Source organism: Saprolegnia parasitica (assembly GCF_000151545.1).
Source record: "Saprolegnia parasitica CBS 223.65 unplaced genomic scaffold supercont2.37, whole genome shotgun sequence".
NCBI classification, from domain to species: Eukaryota; Oomycota; class Saprolegniomycetes; order Saprolegniales; family Saprolegniaceae; genus Saprolegnia; species Saprolegnia parasitica.
In genome coordinates, this window is record NW_012156431.1 from 208,844 (window position 1) to 226,975 (window position 18,132).

General features: G+C 58.2%; 5 protein-coding genes across 5 annotated transcripts; 2 read left to right on the top strand and 3 right to left on the bottom strand.

Moving 5' to 3' along the window:
• Positions 1 to 444: 444 nt before the first annotated feature.
• On the top strand, positions 445 to 5,787 carry SPRG_20606 (hypothetical protein; the record flags this gene model as incomplete). Its single annotated transcript, XM_012347675.1, has 2 exons — positions 445 to 3,408; positions 3,460 to 5,787. The coding sequence occupies 2 exons, from the start codon at positions 445 to 447 to the stop codon at positions 5,785 to 5,787; spliced, it is 5,292 nt and encodes a 1,763-aa protein (XP_012203065.1).
• An 815-nt stretch (positions 5,788 to 6,602) lies between these two features.
• Positions 6,603 to 7,396, bottom strand: SPRG_08390 (TKL protein kinase; the record flags this gene model as incomplete). The annotated part of the gene is made up of 2 exons (XM_012347626.1): positions 6,603 to 6,996; positions 7,035 to 7,396. The coding sequence occupies 2 exons, from the start codon at positions 7,394 to 7,396 to the stop codon at positions 6,603 to 6,605; spliced, it is 756 nt and encodes a 251-aa protein (XP_012203016.1).
• Positions 7,397 to 9,485: 2,089 nt separating this feature from the next.
• SPRG_08391 (TKL protein kinase) lies at positions 9,486 to 10,289 on the bottom strand (the record flags this gene model as incomplete). Its single annotated transcript, XM_012347627.1, has 1 exon — positions 9,486 to 10,289. The coding sequence occupies one exon, from the start codon at positions 10,287 to 10,289 to the stop codon at positions 9,486 to 9,488; it is 804 nt and encodes a 267-aa protein (XP_012203017.1).
• A 1,568-nt stretch (positions 10,290 to 11,857) lies between these two features.
• SPRG_08392 (hypothetical protein) lies at positions 11,858 to 12,697 on the top strand (the record flags this gene model as incomplete). Its single annotated transcript, XM_012347628.1, has 2 exons — positions 11,858 to 11,989; positions 12,023 to 12,697. The coding sequence occupies 2 exons, from the start codon at positions 11,858 to 11,860 to the stop codon at positions 12,695 to 12,697; spliced, it is 807 nt and encodes a 268-aa protein (XP_012203018.1).
• A 201-nt stretch (positions 12,698 to 12,898) lies between these two features.
• SPRG_08393 (hypothetical protein) lies at positions 12,899 to 17,203 on the bottom strand. Its single transcript, XM_012347629.1, has 11 exons — positions 16,996 to 17,203; positions 16,410 to 16,938; positions 16,284 to 16,361; positions 16,030 to 16,225; positions 15,548 to 15,978; positions 15,443 to 15,497; positions 15,175 to 15,378; positions 14,968 to 15,095; positions 14,348 to 14,903; positions 14,223 to 14,300; positions 12,899 to 14,164 (listed from the first exon to the last, which is right to left on the bottom strand). The coding sequence occupies exons 1-11, from the start codon at positions 17,162 to 17,164 to the stop codon at positions 12,947 to 12,949; spliced, it is 3,642 nt and encodes a 1,213-aa protein (XP_012203019.1). The 5' UTR covers positions 17,165 to 17,203; the 3' UTR covers positions 12,899 to 12,946.
• Positions 17,204 to 18,132: the final 929 nt, after the last annotated feature.

Below are 18,132 nucleotides of genomic sequence, written 5' to 3' on the forward strand. Positions count from 1 at the left end.
ACACCCGTACGCCAACTCGATCGACGTGTACCAGACAATCTGCATCGAAGGCGCGACGGGACTGCGCGTGACGTTTGACGACCGGTGCCGCACCGAGCACGACTACGACCATGTCAAGTTCTACAAGGACGACTCGTACAATGAAACCTGGGGCGAAGCGCAGTACACCGGGCGCGACGGCAGCGAAAACTGGGCCGGCGTCGGCGGCCGCCCGCCGCTTGAGATTCCGACCAACAAGTGTGTGTTGTACTGGCACACGGACAGCTCGGGCAACGACTGGGGCTGGCTCGTCCACATCGAAGCCATTTTTGATAAAAGAAAGCCAAGGTTGCGTCGTCGTCGTGGTCGCTCGACCAGTTGCAGCAGCGGGCGTTCCACCTCTCGGACCTCTTGCACCAGCACAACTTGTCGCCCAACACGATGGCTCCCGCGCTGCCTGCCCCGATGGACGACGCTCTGCCCGAGACGTGGCAGGTGTCGCACATGTATTTCGACCCGGTGGTATCGACCATGTACATGGCAGCCCGCGACGTGACGTTGCACGCATCACCAGACGCTGCGAGCGACGTTGTGACGACGGTGCGTCAGCACGCAACGCTCAAGATGCTGGCATCGGACGGTCGCTGGGTGCACGTCGCCACGGATGATGCGGACGGCTGGACACTGGCGCGTGACGACGACACGTTTTACGTGCTGCCGGCAACGGCGCCGCTGGCACCGACCAATACGTCGATGCTCGACGCCGTCGCTGAGCCCTATGTCATTGGCCCCGTCACGGGGCTGCTCAAGCCGTCAGCGGACGACAGCGTTGGTGCGGACGAGCTCGAGGCGCATTTTGCACGCAAGACGACGCCGGGCGACAAGACACTCGTGCCATTGGCGCTCGGTCATGTGCTGCACAACCTCTCGGCCCAGTATGCGCGCAAGTGTCTCCAGGCGGTGTGCCTCGCCTCGTCCGATGGCCTCTCAGCCCCCGTCTTTCTCGAGCTCTGCGACCTCTTTGTGTTTGAACGCGATCCGGAGCGGCCGGACGCGAAATTTGCGGCGCAGTTGCGGCATCTCGCGGGCCAGAGTGAGTCGTTTCGGCGCGACGTCATTGGCCGCAGTGTGCGCCAGCTGGACGCGGCAGTGGCGCAGCTCCCAATGTCGACGGTGGTCAATTACGTTCACATCGAGAAGACGCCGCCGCTCGGCCAGCGCCGCGTCACGTTTCCCGGTGCGTCGCGCCTCCGCATCGTGTTTCGCGAAGACGATACGAACGTGACCAACCCCGATGACGCGCTGCGCTTTTACCACCCGGACGGCACGCTGCTCGGGCAGTACACGGGTGCGAAAGACTCGGGCGTCTGGCCCGGGATTGGCAGTGTTCCGCCGCTCGAGGTCGACGGCGATACCGTCATCTTTGTCAACTACGTCCCGAGCTTTGCCGACACGGGCAGCCATGCGTTCAAGGTATACGCCGAAGGCTTTTACCCGACGCCGCAGAACCCGCCGATCTCGGATGCATCGGCGCTCGAGGCGCGGATTCGACTGTGTTGCTGGGTGCTTCAAGTGCTCGCCGAGAGCGACCTCTTGCTGTCCAGTCTCGTGGCCGACAAGACATTGGTCACGGCGCTCGAGCTGCTGGGGCACGTGTACCAACTACTGCCGCCGTCGCACCAGGTGCGCGTGCTGGACGTGCTCTGCGGCCTTTTGCGCTCGGAATGGTCGGCAAGAATGCTGCTGCAAGCCCTCTCGACGGCGCAGACCCAGGCGCTGCACGCGTTCTTGCACACAAAACTGCTCCTGCGTCACGACATCGACAAGCACTATGGCGACGACCGGTCGCCGCTCATGCACCGGCTTGTGCAGTGTGCGCTTGCGTGGGACACGCAGCTCGCCACGTACCTCGAGACGCTGGACGCCGACGACGACGTACGGTGGTTGACGCCGGACGGCACCGGTGCATCGACAGTCGCGGCGACCGCGACGGCGATCCCGACGCTTGTGCAGACCACCCGTGGGTACGCGTCGGGGCTTCATGCGTGGGAGATCACCGTGCGCGGCTGCATCGACGTCGGGCTCGCCACCGAAGGCGTCTTTGCCACAAGTGTGCCTGCCACGGACGCCGATGTCGTTGCGGTCGAGCTCGATGTGTCGCACCAGGTCGTTGTGTTTCGGCGCAATCGTGCCTTGGTCTCCCGTGTCAAGTTGCCGTCGTTGGCGCCAATGTGGTTTCCCGCCGTGTGCTTGGCAGCACCGGGCGACGCGGCGACGATTCGGGCACGGTCGCCGCTCGCCGACGCCGTTGCACTAGACAAGGTGGATTCGTGGTACGCCGGCGTCCGTAGTGCGATGACCATGGTCGACGCGGTCGCCGCCGGCATCCCGTCGTTGGCCGTCGCGCTGACACCATCGAGCGACGTCGTGCACCTCCCGGGCGCCAAGACGCTGCAGCTGGTGCCGCAAACCGTCAACGGCGCGCACGTTCCGGGCGGCATCACGGTCGTCGACGCCGCGGGGACCACGACAACATTCTCGGCGACCGAATTGCATGCCCCGGTACCGTCGCCGGCATTGCCGCTACCGTTGTATACCAAGGTGGTCCGAGGCAGCGACTGGCAGTATGGCGACGAAGACGGCGGGGCCGGCAACGTCGGTGTCGTCGTCGGAACCGCACCGTGGAACGGCGTGCCCGGCACTGGTGTCCGCATCTTTTGGCTCACGACCGCATCCCAAGTCACGACCACATCCCAAGGGTTGTACCGCCACAACTACCTCGGTACGTTCGACGTGCTGCCGCTGGCTCCATCGACCAAGGTCGTCGTCGCGGGTCCGTCGCTCACGGTCGCGCCGACGTCGCCAACGCCGAGCATGGTACTCGATGGCCACCAGGAGATTGTGCTCTCGGATCTCCCGTCGCTGCACGACGAGTGCACGCTGCAGTTTTGGCTGCGCGTGGCGCCCGTCGACGGCGCCCGCACGCGCCAGTGCATCTTCCAACTGGACGCCGATGATGCGTCATGGCACCTGCGCCTCGAGCTCAACGCGAAGCGCCAGCTCGTGCTCGCGATGGCCAGCGCCAAGCTCGAGGGACCGACGCTGCCAGAAGCCACGTGGATTCGCATCGAAGTGGGCACGTGCGGGTCGCTACTGGCGCTGCACGTCGACGGCGCCTTGAGCAGCTACGAGCGCTTTAGCGAAAAGCTGACGTGGCGTGACGGTGGTGCGTCGACGCTTGTGTTTGGCCGTCCGTTTGCGGGCCCGACGCCATCCCGTGGGTTTCTGGGGCATGTCGCAGCGATTCAAGTCTATGACGCACCACTGCACTTGGTCTCGTACACTGCATCCAAAGTGTTTTCTGACGTCTGGGAGACCAACGGCATGGCGCCCATCCCGCCGCCGTCGTTTGATGCTCTTGTGGCGCAGGTAGAACGACGATTGGAAGGATGTCGCGTGGACCTTATGACAATGCTGTAGGCAGCCGAGACGACCGACGCTGTGCCGCCGGCAGCCAAGCTGCTCGCGCAGCTCGAGACACGCAATGTGGGCACATCCTTCCCGTCGCTCCGCCCAAAAGGCGTCGGCATCACGGACGCGTCGGTGCACACCAAGGTCTACTACGAAATGAGCTTGCTGGACGGCAACGCGAACCAGATTGGCTGGATCTTTGGTGACGTGGCGTTTACCGGTTGTGGGTCGTCGACCACCGGTGTCGGCGACGTCGAAAACAGCTACGCGATCGATCTGAACCGTATGGTGCTCTGGCACGGCGACAAGCAAGAGATTGACGCCATTGCGTGGACCGCCGGCGACGTCCTCGGGGTCCTACTGGACACGGAGGCGTGCGTCATGACGTTCTCCATCAACGGTCGCCTGCTCCCGGATGTGTCGTTTCAGCGCGACGACGACGACGACGAGAGCTGGCTCAGCCACGGTCCGCTCTACCCAAGCGTGTCGCTTTCGACCAACGAAGGCGTTCTCTGGAACATTGGTCATCTCCCGTTCCGCTATTGCCCCGACGACTACGTCTCGGTGCTCACGGCCGCCGACGCACCGACGGATGCGATTGCGTTTGAGATCTTTGATCTCGAGCGAGAGGCGTGGGTCGATGTCGGGTTTTGGCACTGCGTGCACCCCGCCCGCCGCCCGCGCCTCGTCGGCGCCTGCCTGTCGTCCGCCGGTGCGCACGACGTCGTGCCGTCGCCCGTGTACCCGATCGGCGATCTCCACGTCGTGCCAGTGTCTGCGACCGTCGGCGTTGTGCCATCGGATGCGTCGACAGCCGAATTGGCCGAGCTCGTTCGGTACATCAACCAGCTGTGCGCAGCGCGAGGCTGGAACAAGCGCGATCTCCTCGACTTGAGCTGGGCCAACGTCGCACCAAAGTCGGACGACGAGCTCGTCAAGTGGCCGCTCTTGCTTCAATCGGCGTCGTCGCTCCCAAAGCACTTTGCGCTGCTCCAAAAGCTCAACACGCGCATTGACGCGGATTTATTGCTGTACGTCGGCGTCGAGTACACAGGGCACGTCCCGGCGCTGCTTCAGTCGCTCATGGCGTGCCGCGACTTCATTTACGGTCTCGTCAAGCAAGCGATTTGGGACCGCGAGATGGCCGCGACGTCGATCCCAGGCACGAGCAGGACGCTGGTGCTCAACCGGCCGAAAGCGGCCCGGCAACCCGACGGCAGCCTTAACCCGTTCGCGCTCTTCCTGCAAGCGCACCAAGGCCTCAAGTCGTTTAAACCCGCCGAGTTTTGCTCGTCGAATCGGCTGTATACCGTGACGTTTCTTGGCGAGAATGCGATCGACGCGGGCGGGCCGTACCGCGAGACGTTTTCGCAGTTTGCTGCCGAGCTTCAGAGTCCGCAGCTGCCACTGCTGCTTCCGACGCCCAACCACGTGCACAACGTCGGCAACAACCGAGACGCGTATGTGCTGCACCCACGACCGTCGCCGGACCTGCTGGTCTTTCTCGGCAAGCTCCTCGGCGTCGCGATGCGCTCGAAAGAGTATTTGGCGCTCAATTTGAGTCAAGTGGTCTGGAAGCTCTTGACGCACGAAGCGTTGAGCTTGGACGACCTCGAAGCCATCGACAGCCTCGTCGTGAGCTCGATGAACGCGATCCGGCGCATCGACAGCGACGGCGTCGACGCCACTTCGTTTGGCGACGTCATCCAAGAGACCTTTGCAACGCTCTCGACCGACAACCGCACGGTGGCGATCGTGCCGGGCGGTGACGAGGTCGCCGTCACGTTCGAGAACCGGTTTGCGTTTGCGGACGGCGTCGAGGCCTACCGCCTGCACGAGTTTGACGACGCCGCCAAGCTCTTGCGCGAGGGCCTCGGTTGCGTCGTGCCCCTCCAAGTGCTGCGCCTCTTTTCGTGGCGCGAGGTCGAGATGATGGTGTGCGGGTCACCGGCCATCGACATGGACTTGCTGAAAGAGTGCACCGAGTACAGCTGCTGCGAGCCGACGGACGCGCACGTCAAGTGGTTCTGGGAAGTGCTCTGCGACGACTTTTCCGAAGAGAGCAAGCGCATGTTTTTGAAATTCACGTGGGGCCGCATCCGCCTCCCGCGCTCCAAAGCCGAGTTTGGCCAGCTCTTCAAGCTCCAAAACAACGCCCGCGACCCGCCGGATACGTACCTGCCCGTGTCGCACACGTGCTTTTTCTCGCTCGAACTGCCGAAATACTCGTCCAAGGCGATTTTGACCCAGCGGCTCATGTACGCAATCTACAACTGCCACGCGATCGACGGCGACGGCGACGCGCTCGCGGCCAACCAGCTCGGCTGGGAAGACTAGAGTACATAATGGATCCTCGCACTGCATGTGTACGACGACATGTATCGTGTGTTTGGTAGACCGCAGGCTGCTTCTCGGGTTGGACTATCGCATTGTGTCGTGTCCTTGCAAAACGGTTTAGAATGGTGCAATGCGACGACCTTGTCGACCTCAAAGCGGCAATTGAGAGCAGTCCACGTCTCGAAATGCGGCGTTCACAGCCTTACCGAGCCGTCGCAACCCATCAGCAGCCTTGAATATCAGGATATGCTCCGGATGGTCACGTCAGCTGCAAGATGGAGCCCATGCACCCAGCAATACGCGTCGGGCAGGACATGGACCTCATTGTAGCGTTCATCAACCGCACCATTGATGCCTTGCACTTACCATACGTCCAGCGTGTGCTCAATGTTGCATGAGCACGTGGGATTTCGTCTCTGCGCCGCCACCGCCTCCAAGTACGAGGGCTGCGTCGCGCCGGACGAACAAGCGCTTCCGTCGCGCTATTCGACTACATTGTGAAATGCGTACTAGTACCTCGTTCGTTTTCGAGATGACCTTCTCACAAGTGCAACACCCGAATCGGTGCTCGAGGCCACGGGAGCTGCATGCCAGCACCTCGTCCCATTTAAAGCTACGTACGTCGACGTGGCCAGCGCGTGGGCGGCTGTTCGAATGCCCAAGCTCGAGCCTTATCGCAGCTTTGGCCCGGCGTTTGGCACTGGTGCTATCTTGCCAACGAGGCAAGCGAGCCGGACTGCACTGTATGACGAAGGCACCGATGGCCGCTTGTACAGGACGGAAACAGAGCAATTTAGATGGCACAAACAGAGATGCTATCGACTGCTACTTGGTACCAAAGTCGAGAGCTGAACCTGCTGCAGATGGCGCAAGATCGTGGCGATGGTTGGTCGCAGGTGCTTGTCGTGTTGGAGACACGAAAGCGCGATCTTCTGGATGCGCATCGGGCACGACGACGAGAGCTTGGGTCGGATCGCACCGGCGGCGAGCTTCATGGCGAGCTCCGCTTGCTTCATCGACGCCATTTCCGTCGCAAACGGGATCTCGCCCGTGTCGATCTCTGTCAAGAGCATGCCGAACGCGTAGACGTCGACCTTTTCGTTGTAGTCTTCGCCGTCCATGAGCAGCTCGGGCGCCGACCACTGCAGATCGCTGACGCCGCTTGTCATGTCGTACTCGAAGGTTTGGTCGCGCGCGGCGCCAAAGCCGCTGAGCTTGGCGACAAGCCGGTTGGTGACGGAGCCCACGTTTTGGACGCCTTGACGTTGCGGTGGATGAGCGTCGGCTTGAGCGCGTGCATCGCGGCGAGGGCCGATGCAATGTCCATGGCAAGCGAGAGCTTGCTGGACGACCAGCACAGCTTGGCAAACGCCTTGGGCGTGCTAAGGAGGTGTCGCAGCGTCCGGCCTTCGACATACTCGGTGACGCAGCACAATTCGTTGGTCGGCGTCATCGAAAAGCCCAGGAACGCGACAATGTTGGGGTGCGTCATGCGCGCCATGGACGTGATTTCGGCCGTGAGCTTCTGGCGCATGACGTCCTGTTCCGCTGCCGGCTTGGTGCTGTCGACCGACTTGACGAGGACGGGCTGGCCACACCAGTTGCTCATCTCGGTACTCAGGTACGAAGACGGTATCGATCGGATGGGTACGATCTCGTTTGGCGCGATAAAGTACTGGCTCTCGAGTGGCGCGAGGGCGTCGATGTTCAAGTGCGGGAGGGTGACCGTTAAAGTCGGCATTGGCGGCTCCGGCTTGAGAGGTCTCTTGTGGCGAGTCAGGGTCGTTGTTGTTGTTGGCGTACGAGGCAAATAGCGTGGCGTCGTTGTTGACGTTGGCGGTTGAGGCTGGTGCCGCGATACCGATCGTCGCTTGTTTGATGCCGTTGGGTTGGACACACTCTGTTGTGCAATCGAGTGTCTGCAGCCCATGCTGTTGTGGTGTCGAGTCGACAGACAATATGAAAATGCAAGAAAAACATCGTTCGTCTTGCACTGGATTGAAAACCGCCCACTCGACTTGATACTTTTGTGCGCTGTTGATCGGTCAGTGACATTAAGGCCGTGTTCAGTTTTCGTTTTTTTGGTGGATTCAGGTGCATCGAGGCAAAAGTGCATCGGCCAGGATTCACTTTTTCGTGTTCGGTGAAAAAAATGAAAGTGTATCGAGGTCGCCCAAATGCACTTTTTCAGAATCCATGTCCCGAGGCGTATTCCGGCCAGAGCAAAGTGCATCGGGCAATTTTTTTAAAGATAACCATAAAAATACAGCCGAGGAAAATTACGCGCGCATTTGAACGAATGGCCAACGACGACGACATCGTTCTCCTCGCCTGCGCCATGGCCGCAGCGGCAGCCGCAGCAGCCATTAAGAGCGACCTTCTCGATGACGACCTTAGCCGTCGTGATCGTGGCCTCCTTCGGCGTCATGTCCTTGACGACGATTGCCCAGCCTGTCGCCTTCAGGTTCTTACCACCCGACACGACATACTGTGGGCTCTTGGCGACGTTGCGGAAGGCCTCGACCAAGGCAACCTCGAGCGCACGCGTCCAGTTCGCGGGCACTACCATGTTCCCGCCGACAATTCAAGTATTTTTTATTCGCTCGATTAAAAATTTGACGGCCGATACCAGCCAACGAGTCCTCGATCCAATCGTGTTCGGTCAGCAATCCGATGGTGGCTGCGTCGACGCCTACTGGATACACATCACCCTGGATGTGTATCCGGCAGAGGTACATTCTGGGTGCAGATCCACTTTTTACACCGAACACGGCCTAATGGTAAGCCCAAAAAATCCAGCAATGTGGCCGGGCGATGGACAGGAAGAGTGTGTGCGCTACCGCACATAGAATGGTGGTCACCAGACGCTGTGACTTGGTTGCACACTGAAACTGGAATTGAAAATGAAGTCCAATAAAAATGGCAATGAATGAGGTCGTGGCCAGGAAATGCTAGCATCTTCGTTGCCCAGTGATAAAAGATGCGAGGTTGAGTAGGTTCTGACGTACAATACTGTCTGTGCCGTAAAACGTGAAGCCACTGATGTCGATGCAGTCCTGGCATTTGGTCTTGCTGCCGGATCGTGAAACGAAAGTTGATCTGCTGGAAAATAGTTTGGATGAAGAAGTTGTGCCCCGTGCTCCCGGACCGGGAGTACGTGGTTTCTCGGGGCCATCAAATGCTAACAGATAGAGTGTATTTAAATTCAAAAAATAATTGTAGAGCATTATTTGCAAAGCCTAACTTATCGTTATTGGGAATTTTGGTGCTGTACCATGTTGCTGTACTCATTCAAAATATTACCGTCAAATTGTGCGACTGGATATACTCGATGAATATCTTTGCTTTTCTATTTTACCTGTTTTAGCCATATAAATCGCGAGCCCATGCCGGTGAGGACGCCGAGGAGCCAACTCTTGCTCTGAAAAAGATCGCTGATATTTGGCATGTCGATAGAGAAGGTTTTGGAGATCTCGAATCATCCTCTCTCGTCGTCGAAAGGGTTGTGTAGCACGTGATATTTCGATTTAACCATGTCTATTTTGCTCGACGAGTAAAACGCGTTTAAACGTTGAAAACGAGTCAATCTGTTTTGAAGGCGCCTCATTCACCGTCAAGCATGCGGCAGATACTTTTCCTCAACTCTCGTCCATCTGCCACGGTAACGGCACTACACTACTCTATTTTTCAAACACTCGTTACGGTATGTCATTTCCGCCCTCATTTTCGAGGACAATCTGTGCGTCTTGGAGCATGGCAAGCATCTTGTCGCTGCGTGGGCGCAGGCGCGGGTCTTGCTGGAGACACTGCGCCACAATGTTCCGAATCACAAGCGGGCACATTGACGATAATTTCGGTCGAATGACGCCGGCCGTGATCTTGGCTCGGAGCTCCTCCTTCTGCATTAACGCCATTTCCGTCGCAAACGGAATCGCACCCGTATCGAGCTCAGTCAAGAGCACCCCAAACGCATAGACATCCACTTGCTCGTTGTAGTCTTCGCCGTCCAAGAGCAGCTCGGGCGCCGACCACTGCAGATCGCTAACACCGCTCGCCATGTCGTACTCGAAGCTCTTTTCGCGCGCGACGCCAAAGCCGCTGAGCTTGGCAATCTTCTCGGACGTGAGGAGTACTTTGGACGCCTTGACGTTGCGATGGATGAGTGCGGGCTTTAGCGCGTGCATGGCAGCCAGCGCCGATGCGATGTCAATGGCCAGTGCGATCTTCTCGAGGCCCCACGTGAGCCGCTCCAAGACGTTACGGTTGTCGAGGAGGTGGCGGAGCGTCCCGCCCTCGGCAAACTCCGTGATGCAGCACACGTCCCGATTCGGCGTGATGTAAAACCCGAGAAACTGTACATGTTGGGTGTCCATGCGCGCCATCGACTGGATCTCGGCCGTGAGCCTCTGCCGCATGCGCGCTTGCTCGTCGTCGGACCTTGTCGTGTCGACCGACTTGAGCAGCACAGGCCGGCCGAGCCAGTGCCCCACCTCGGTCTTCATGTACGAGGACGGGATTGCTCGGACGCGCGTGAGTTCTGCGGCGGAATGTAGTAGGCGATCTGGAGCGGGTCCAGCGTATCCGCGTCGGCCCAGTCGGCGCTATGCACGGAATTGCGCACCGTCGCACGCATTGATCCGTGCACCGATGGCACGTGCAGCGAGGGCTGCGGCAAGGCGGGCGCCGACGTCCCCCGCTGCCGCGCCAGGTCGTCGTCACGGGTCAGGATGCTGTGGTGACAGCCCATTCGACCGTGCGGTTGGAAAATGCCATCGCGCATCCATGCGCGCGTTGTGATGAGTTGTTGTGTTTGATTCCGCAAGCCCACAAACCAACGACTCCGTCCAGCCACATTGATACTTTTGCTTGGATTGGATTGGCCTAAATTCGGTCAAGATACTTTTATGCGTCTGTGATTGGCGGATCCGGCTGGGCGTCTATCACTCCGCCAAGCGTGGGGCCAGAAAGAAGCACGGGGCGGCGCTGTCCATGCACGCACTGGCGGCAGCTATTATTCTCTCTGGTTGCCGATGCGATTTGGATATTCCGACCATCCTCGCCGCTTCTCCAGTCGATTTATCCTCGTCTTCGAGCTCGTCGAGCACGCAACCTAGTCCGAGTCTAGCGCCATGTCGTCGTGAGCCTCTCTCCCACCTTTGGTCCTTGTCTGATGCAGCGTTGTCCGGATTATAGTACTGGCCATCGAGATGCCGTGTGCCACACACGATGCAGAATCTGGTTGGATGTCGTGATGCGTAGTGCAAAGTCAGTTGACTCGCACCCGTCAATCAGTCGGCGTCTTGCGAGTATGCGTACTAGAAGAAAAGATCCGTTCTGACACTATTGTACCCACATATTGAGGTGTCGTCATCGCGGCCCCTATTTATAAGGGTATATTATACATTTGCAATGAATTGGCCTCCTACGATATCAGACGGGGACGGAGTTCACGCCGACCTCAACCTTGAGTGTATGGAATTCGTACCAGCGGAGGTGGAGACGTTTGACGACTCCAATGCTGTGTGCAGGGCCAAAGCTGCAGTCGGGCGCGAGCTGTGGCAGTCGGTTGGCCTGCTCAGTGGCGTCGACGTACAGGGTGCGCCGCGATGTCCTTCTCGCCCAAGGGAATAAACTTTGTTTTATTCCCTCCTACTCGCCTGTTCCCGTGGCCGCGACGATGCAGCGCTCGGTGCCACGCCCAATGTCACCATAAAGACCCGTGCCAAGCTCGACGATGTAAATCGAGTTGTTTCGATACTCCAAAAAGCGCGCACTCATCACTTGGTCTTCCCAATGGCTTGCCAGTCCAGAGTCTCGATTGTGTGTTGCGTGATCCACGAATCCACGAGCGGTTGGCTTGACGCTCGTTGTGCTCATGGTTTGTAAAAAAATCAATGGATTGTGGAAGGCACTACGATGACTGTGGGAAAAAGGTTCCTGTTACTGCTGACAGCAGTGAGCCATGTGATAGCCAATGAGATCGCTACAAATGGCCGTATAATGTCGCTCGCTATCCGGATGAAGCGCGCCACGATGGTCAGTTGCCAAAATGATCAGCAGAGTCAAAACGATGCCAGGCGTCCAGCGCGCTGCTTTTGGTGCCCGCACCAACCCTACGGAGCGCATCAACCAAGCGATTGAGGCTCAGGACTGGGATGGCGCGCAGGCCGCTCTCAACGTCATCGGCAACGACGGCTTCCGGGTGTGCTCTGCGACCGAGGCCGACTAAATGTAGGAACGCTACATCAAGTCGGAAGACCAAGCGATGAAGTCGCGCCACTTTAAGTTTCGAAACAACTCGATTTACGTCGTCGAGATGAGCGGTGGTCTTCACGGTGACATTGCGAATGGCATCGACGACGCGATCAAGGAGGCCACAAGGCCAGAGGCCACGGGGACGAACCATCGAGTCCTCAAGGGGCACCGCAACGCGTATGTCGACACGACCCACAAGCTAGCGGCATGCAAGCTGCCCAAGCTCGAGCCCGACTGCAGCTTTGGCCCTGCGCGCCACATTGGCGCTATCAAGCCGGCGCATCTTCGCTGGAATGAATTCTATACACTCAAGGTTGAGGTTGGCGTGAACGAAGGCTGGCGAAGCATGAACTGCAAGGTCGTCCAGTACTGCGCCGTTCCAGGTCTGCGCTACGTGCTCTGCGTCTTTGTTTCGCCCGACATGGAAGTGCGCCAGTGCAAGCTTTTCTCGATCACCAACAACGAGCTTGAAGGACCCGATCCAGCCCTCGTCCAGCCGATTCGGATCACGGCCACTTCCCGCATCATGCTGGATGCTCGTCGGCTCTTGGCGCTGTCAGACGAATTGGCCCTTCCAGGGCGCTTTCCCGCCGAGGTGTCTTTCGATATATCGTCACCCGATCTTGGAAGACGCCTTGCTCTACATGAGGACTGACCTCGTCTCGGCTTGAACCGAACTCTGCGCTCATGCCACCGCTACGGGTTATCGTCATCAAAATAGCAGTATTTTGCCTTGCACGTCCATTCTTTCCAGGCGCTACCACGACCCTCCCGTGCCACATTGCCCGCAAAACTGTCCAGTTGATATCTGGTATTGTAGCTCGCGATTGAATGCAACCTCATGACCGACGCGTGCTTTGGATATAAACAAGCGCCTTGTTTCGATATTATCAAGTTGATACTGTTACGCGTGCTCGCTGTACTCGTCGACGCGGCAGTACGGGCAGCAGCCTTGGCGCAAGTGCTCAAACTCAAAGTCGTCTTCGTGGAAAAACATGCGGCAGCTTGGCGAGAGGTGCACCTTGATGTCCGGGATCATGTTCTTGTAGTACTTGTAGCGCAGCGCTTTCGTCGGGTATTTCACGACAAACACTTCGTTGGGTCTCAAACTCAACAGCACTTTGGCATCCACGACGAGCACACGGTACGGTGCGCCGCGACCATGCCCGCCCTGCTTGTTGAGCGCGCGCTCAAACAAATTCCCCGTCTGCGGCTCGTCGTCCGTATGGTCGTTGAGCTGCATGCTCTGCGCGCCGCCGTGGTCGGACGTCTTCCACTTGTCGTTGTTGTGCTCACCTTGCTGGATCGGCGGCAACGTTTCGATCAGCGCCATCGCCTCGTCGTCGCTCAAGTCGGGCGTCGGCGCAAACTCGACCAGCGGCAAGTTGTCAAACGACAGAAACGACCGCACGAACGGGTGGGCCGAGTTGACGCAGACGTCGCCGCCGCTCGTCGGGTGCAGCAGTGGGTTGGTCGTCGACGACCGATAGTCAATCGGAAGCAAGTCGTCCCGGTCCGAATACGGCTTGGTCTGAATGACCATGCTCGTAAGGTCGATCGTTTGCTGCCACTCGGGCCGGACGCGCATCGTCTGAAGCCGCTCGTACATGAGGCGCGCCAGTTTGAACGCCTCGAGCTGCTGCGCGTGCTGCGCCAAAGTGAACGCAATGCGAGCGATGGAGATGCCCGGTGGCGGCTTCTCCTTCCCCAAGACGTTGAGAAGAAAGCGCGACGCGTGGAAGAGGGTCTCGGGCTGCAGCGTCGTGAACGGCTCGTCCGTGTACGCAAAGATGAGGCTGTACGCATAGTAGATTTTGCCGTCGACTTCGTGTGACATGGCCGACGCAAGAGTCTTTTGGTCGTTGGCCGTCACATTCTCGGGCGAGGACGCTTTGATCGAGCCCAGCATCTCGTCGCAGATGCGCCAGTGGTAGTACGATGCGTCCTTGAAGCGCGTCTCGGCGACGGCCGACGCAATGAGCTCGTCGAGGAGCGCCATGCACTTTTCCGGTCGCTTGGCGAGCGTGTAGGCGCCGAGGGCATCTTCAAACCGATCTTGGGTCGCGAGCCATTCGGCGTATGGCACGTAGACATCGGCGAGGTTCTTGACCTTGTCCTTGTGCTACACGACGCAAATCGGACCATTCATGTCCATTCTAGCACCCTTGCGAGGCGACTACCTTTTGCGCCAATCGAACCGCTTCTTCCCATTCGTGGCAGTCAATGTGCATCTTGAGGAGCGCGTCAAAGTTGCCAATCTGCACCAAAACCATCGGACTTGGTTGATACATTGATAGATTGCGACCTTGACGTAGACATCGCGGCACTGCTTGAACTTGCCGGCCTTGTAGAGGTAGTCGGCGCAGAGGGCGAGCACTTGGCTGTCGGCGTCGGGGCGCTGGACGACTTCAACCAAGTCGTTGTGCCAGCCGCGCGCGCCCATAATCTGCACCGCTTTGAGGAGATTGCCGCTCGCAAGGTACATTTCCGAGGCCGCGCGCCAGTCGTGGACGTCCTCGGCCCACTTGGCTTGGTCCAGCACGAGCTGCTTGACGTCAATCGCTTTGCTCTGCGCCGCAAACTTCTTGGCTTCGTCCCACATGCGCAGGTCCGAGAACATTTGAATCGCGCGCCCGGCTTCGTCGGCGTCTATGAGGACTTTGGCGGCCAGCTGGAACTTGCTCTGGTACGCGAGGATCTCGGCTTGCATGAGCATCTTGTGCTTCTTGTCGACGTCCGGCGCGGGCGACGTCGCTTCTTGCGCCTTGCGCGTCGCTTCGAGGCTGTTGACCAGCTCGATGTAGCGAATGTCGCGGACGCGGACAAAGCCCTTGCGCGCAATCGCAAAGTTCATGTGTTTTCTACCATCGAATCATGAGTCACCGTGATAGATGGTTGATAGATTGATAGATTGATGCATCGTACAGGGCTTCCCAGGCGAGGAACCGCCAGTCGCTTTCCGTGACGCCAAGGCACGCGACGCTGTACGCAAGGCCAAACTCCATTTGCTCGACGTAGCGATAGAGCGGCGCCGACTGCGGCACGTCAATGGCCTACGACAAAGGTTCATACACATGCATTGTATCCAGATTTTGAATGGATGGATAAATAGATAGATGGATAGATGGATACCTGCACGGTGAGTGCGTGGAGACAAAAGACTTTGGAGCCGGTAAAACCAACGACGAAGCCTTGCATGCGCTGGCTGTGCACGGGGAAGTTGCCCGTCTTGATCTTGAGCTGGCCGTTGCCCGCAAAGCAAAGCATGTCTTCAAACTCGTTGTTCCACGCCACGCTATTCGCGCCCTTCTCTTCGTACAAGAGCTCTTTGGTCACCTACATGTCGCATAATGCAACATAAAACTTCATAAACCACTAAAAATACTCTTAAAAATCGTACCAAGTTGTACACGAGGCAGTTGTTGCTGTCGTCGACGACCGCGAGCTTTTCCCGACTACAACATCATTTAGATTGAATTTCCATCCAACGACAAAAAGGGGGTACTTGGCCGAAATATCAAGGCAAACGATCGCGTTGGGTTGCTTGATGAGCGGGATCGGGAATGGATTGTCGATAAAAATCTGGAGCACGCTGCCGTCCTTCAAGCCGACGAGAAGACCTTCCTTGCCTTTGGCGCCGCCCGTCACAGTGATGTACCGAATTGGCGCCTCAAGGATCCACTCGCGCTCTTTCTTGCCGGAGAAGTTGTACTGCTGCAATTTGCGCTGCTGGCACAAGATGAAATGCAGCGACGTCACAACGAGGAGGGAGCACGGGAGGTCCTTCTGGATACGCTCGCGGACGCGGTAGTGCATGTCGTACGACGTCTCGTTCGTGAGCTCGTAAATGATGATGCGGTCCGAGAGCTGCACCGCGAGGCGGTCCCGGTACACGGCAATCTTCTTGACATAGTCGCGCGATTTGATGCGGACTTTCTACGAATTTTCAAGATTTTAAACATTTTTGAACAAGCAACAGCCACGTACTTGGTCGGTCATGAGGTGCTGCACAATGACATCGGTCATGTTTTCACGGTACGAATACCGTTCTTGGAAAATGCCGTGGACGGTGCCAAAGACAATATTGTACACGGCGATCGTGCCGTCGTCGCTGCCGACCGCGATCGCGTTGGCTTTTGGTCGTGCTTTGGCTGCCCAGACCCACGCGCCCGTGTCGCAGATGCTACGCATTTCAGCCATTGCATTAGCCCACGTGTCGACACATCCGAATATGCTCGTACTCGGCGAGGAAGATGCCTTCTTTTGTAAACAAACTCGCCTTGTGGTTGGAACCGCTCACAATGAGGTACTTGCCCTTGCTAGATATACAGGAGCTTAGGAACGTGGCATGAAATGGAACGACGTACTGGTAGTAGCTGACACAGCACGGATCAAACTGCAGCTTGCGGTCCTTCCCCACGGGCGTGCCATTGGCTTGGTAGAACGACATGGTGCGATCCCAGCACCCAACCGCGAGGATTTCGACCTCGTCGTCCCGGCACGGGCTCCAGCAGATGGTCCAGATCGGCGCACTGCGCTCGATGAGCGCCTTCTCGCCGCCCTGCTTGTCGCGCAAGAGGATATGCCCGTTGAAGAGACCCAGCGCGAGGAGCTCGCCGTCAATGCTCCAGCTCGCGCAGAGGATCTTGGAGACGACCTTGTGCTTAGCGACCGACTTTTGCTCGGGCGACCAGAGACCGAAATCGGCGGCCGTGCAGCTCGCAAGGCACTGCGACTGCGGATTGTACACGACCTTTTGGATGCTTTCGTTGTGCGTGTACTTGAGGATGCCCTCGGCTTTGTCGGTCCAGATGATGACAACGTTGTCGGCGCCGCCAGACGCGAACCGCTTGCCATCGTGTGCATAGTCGACGGTATATACCGTATCCTTGTGGCCTAGACAGATAGAAGCCTTGTAAGAGAACGTCACTGGTGTCGGCTAAAGAGGCGTACCTTTGAGCGAATGCAAGAGCGTTCCGTTCGTGGCGTCGTAGATCATGACGCGGTTGCCAATGGCGGCGACGAGCTGCGAGCCGTCGGGGTGGAACGCGAGGTCCTGCACGACGACCTTGGCACCATTGCGGTCGGGTACCTTGTCGGACCACGCGAGGTTCGTACGCATGCTGCGGCGACGGGTCGGGCGACGCTTGACAAGATTTTGCGATCTGTGGAAAGAGCCACGCAGCTCGTGTGGGTGATTTTTTCAAAATACATTCTCCCTAATCGGAACGTGTCTAAATGCACCCAAATATTGTGTCGCCAATCCAAACCCTGTCAGACTGTCAATACGTTGACTTTTAGCCAATCACATGCCTTCCTTGCACGACAAGATCCTGGTCAAGATGCCTCCGGATACGAAAGCGAGAATCCTGTGGATAGCCAATAGAGAGATTTCGCAACTCACTTCCCGTTTCCATCTGCGTATGTGGAGGGAGACGGGACGCAAAAAGTAAAAATTGTGATTTCGCACAGGAAATCCCGTCTCCGAAGAATTCCATCCTCGTCTTGTCTTGTGCTACTGCTGCAATAGCGTAACCTCATCGTAATCGATGCTGTCGTCCCGCGAGCTTGTGGTGCTGCTTCGCCGCAGTCGCCGTATGTCTCGTCACCGCCACCGTCAGCTCCTCGAGCTGCTCCTCTCGGTTATTGAGCGGCCGTTGGTTCCGGACACGCGCCTCGACCTCGACGAACGACGCCGATGCAATCCTGCATTTCCGCTTTGACATGGCTTCTTTGACGCACCTCTCACGTGCTCTTCAACTCCCGGCCATCGTTATCACCGAGGGTCGGGATCGATGCCTCACTATCGAAGCCCTTTGCGTTGCTCTCAACGGCTTGGCCTACCCTCGGCGGTACTGCGATGTGATGATCATGTTCGGTCGGTCGCGTGAGTCTCTGTGCAGCATACACAACCGCCCGCGCCTCTGCTCTTGTCTACCAAGAAGGGACGCTCGTTGTTGGCTTGGATGAGGAGGATGAGGTCGTCTTCCGCAGACCACCAAGTCGTTCCCTTCGATGTGACCTGGTTTGGCCCATCGTCCCCGCCGACGCTGGAATCGTTCGAGGAAGCGTGACCCGAGTCGCTGTCTT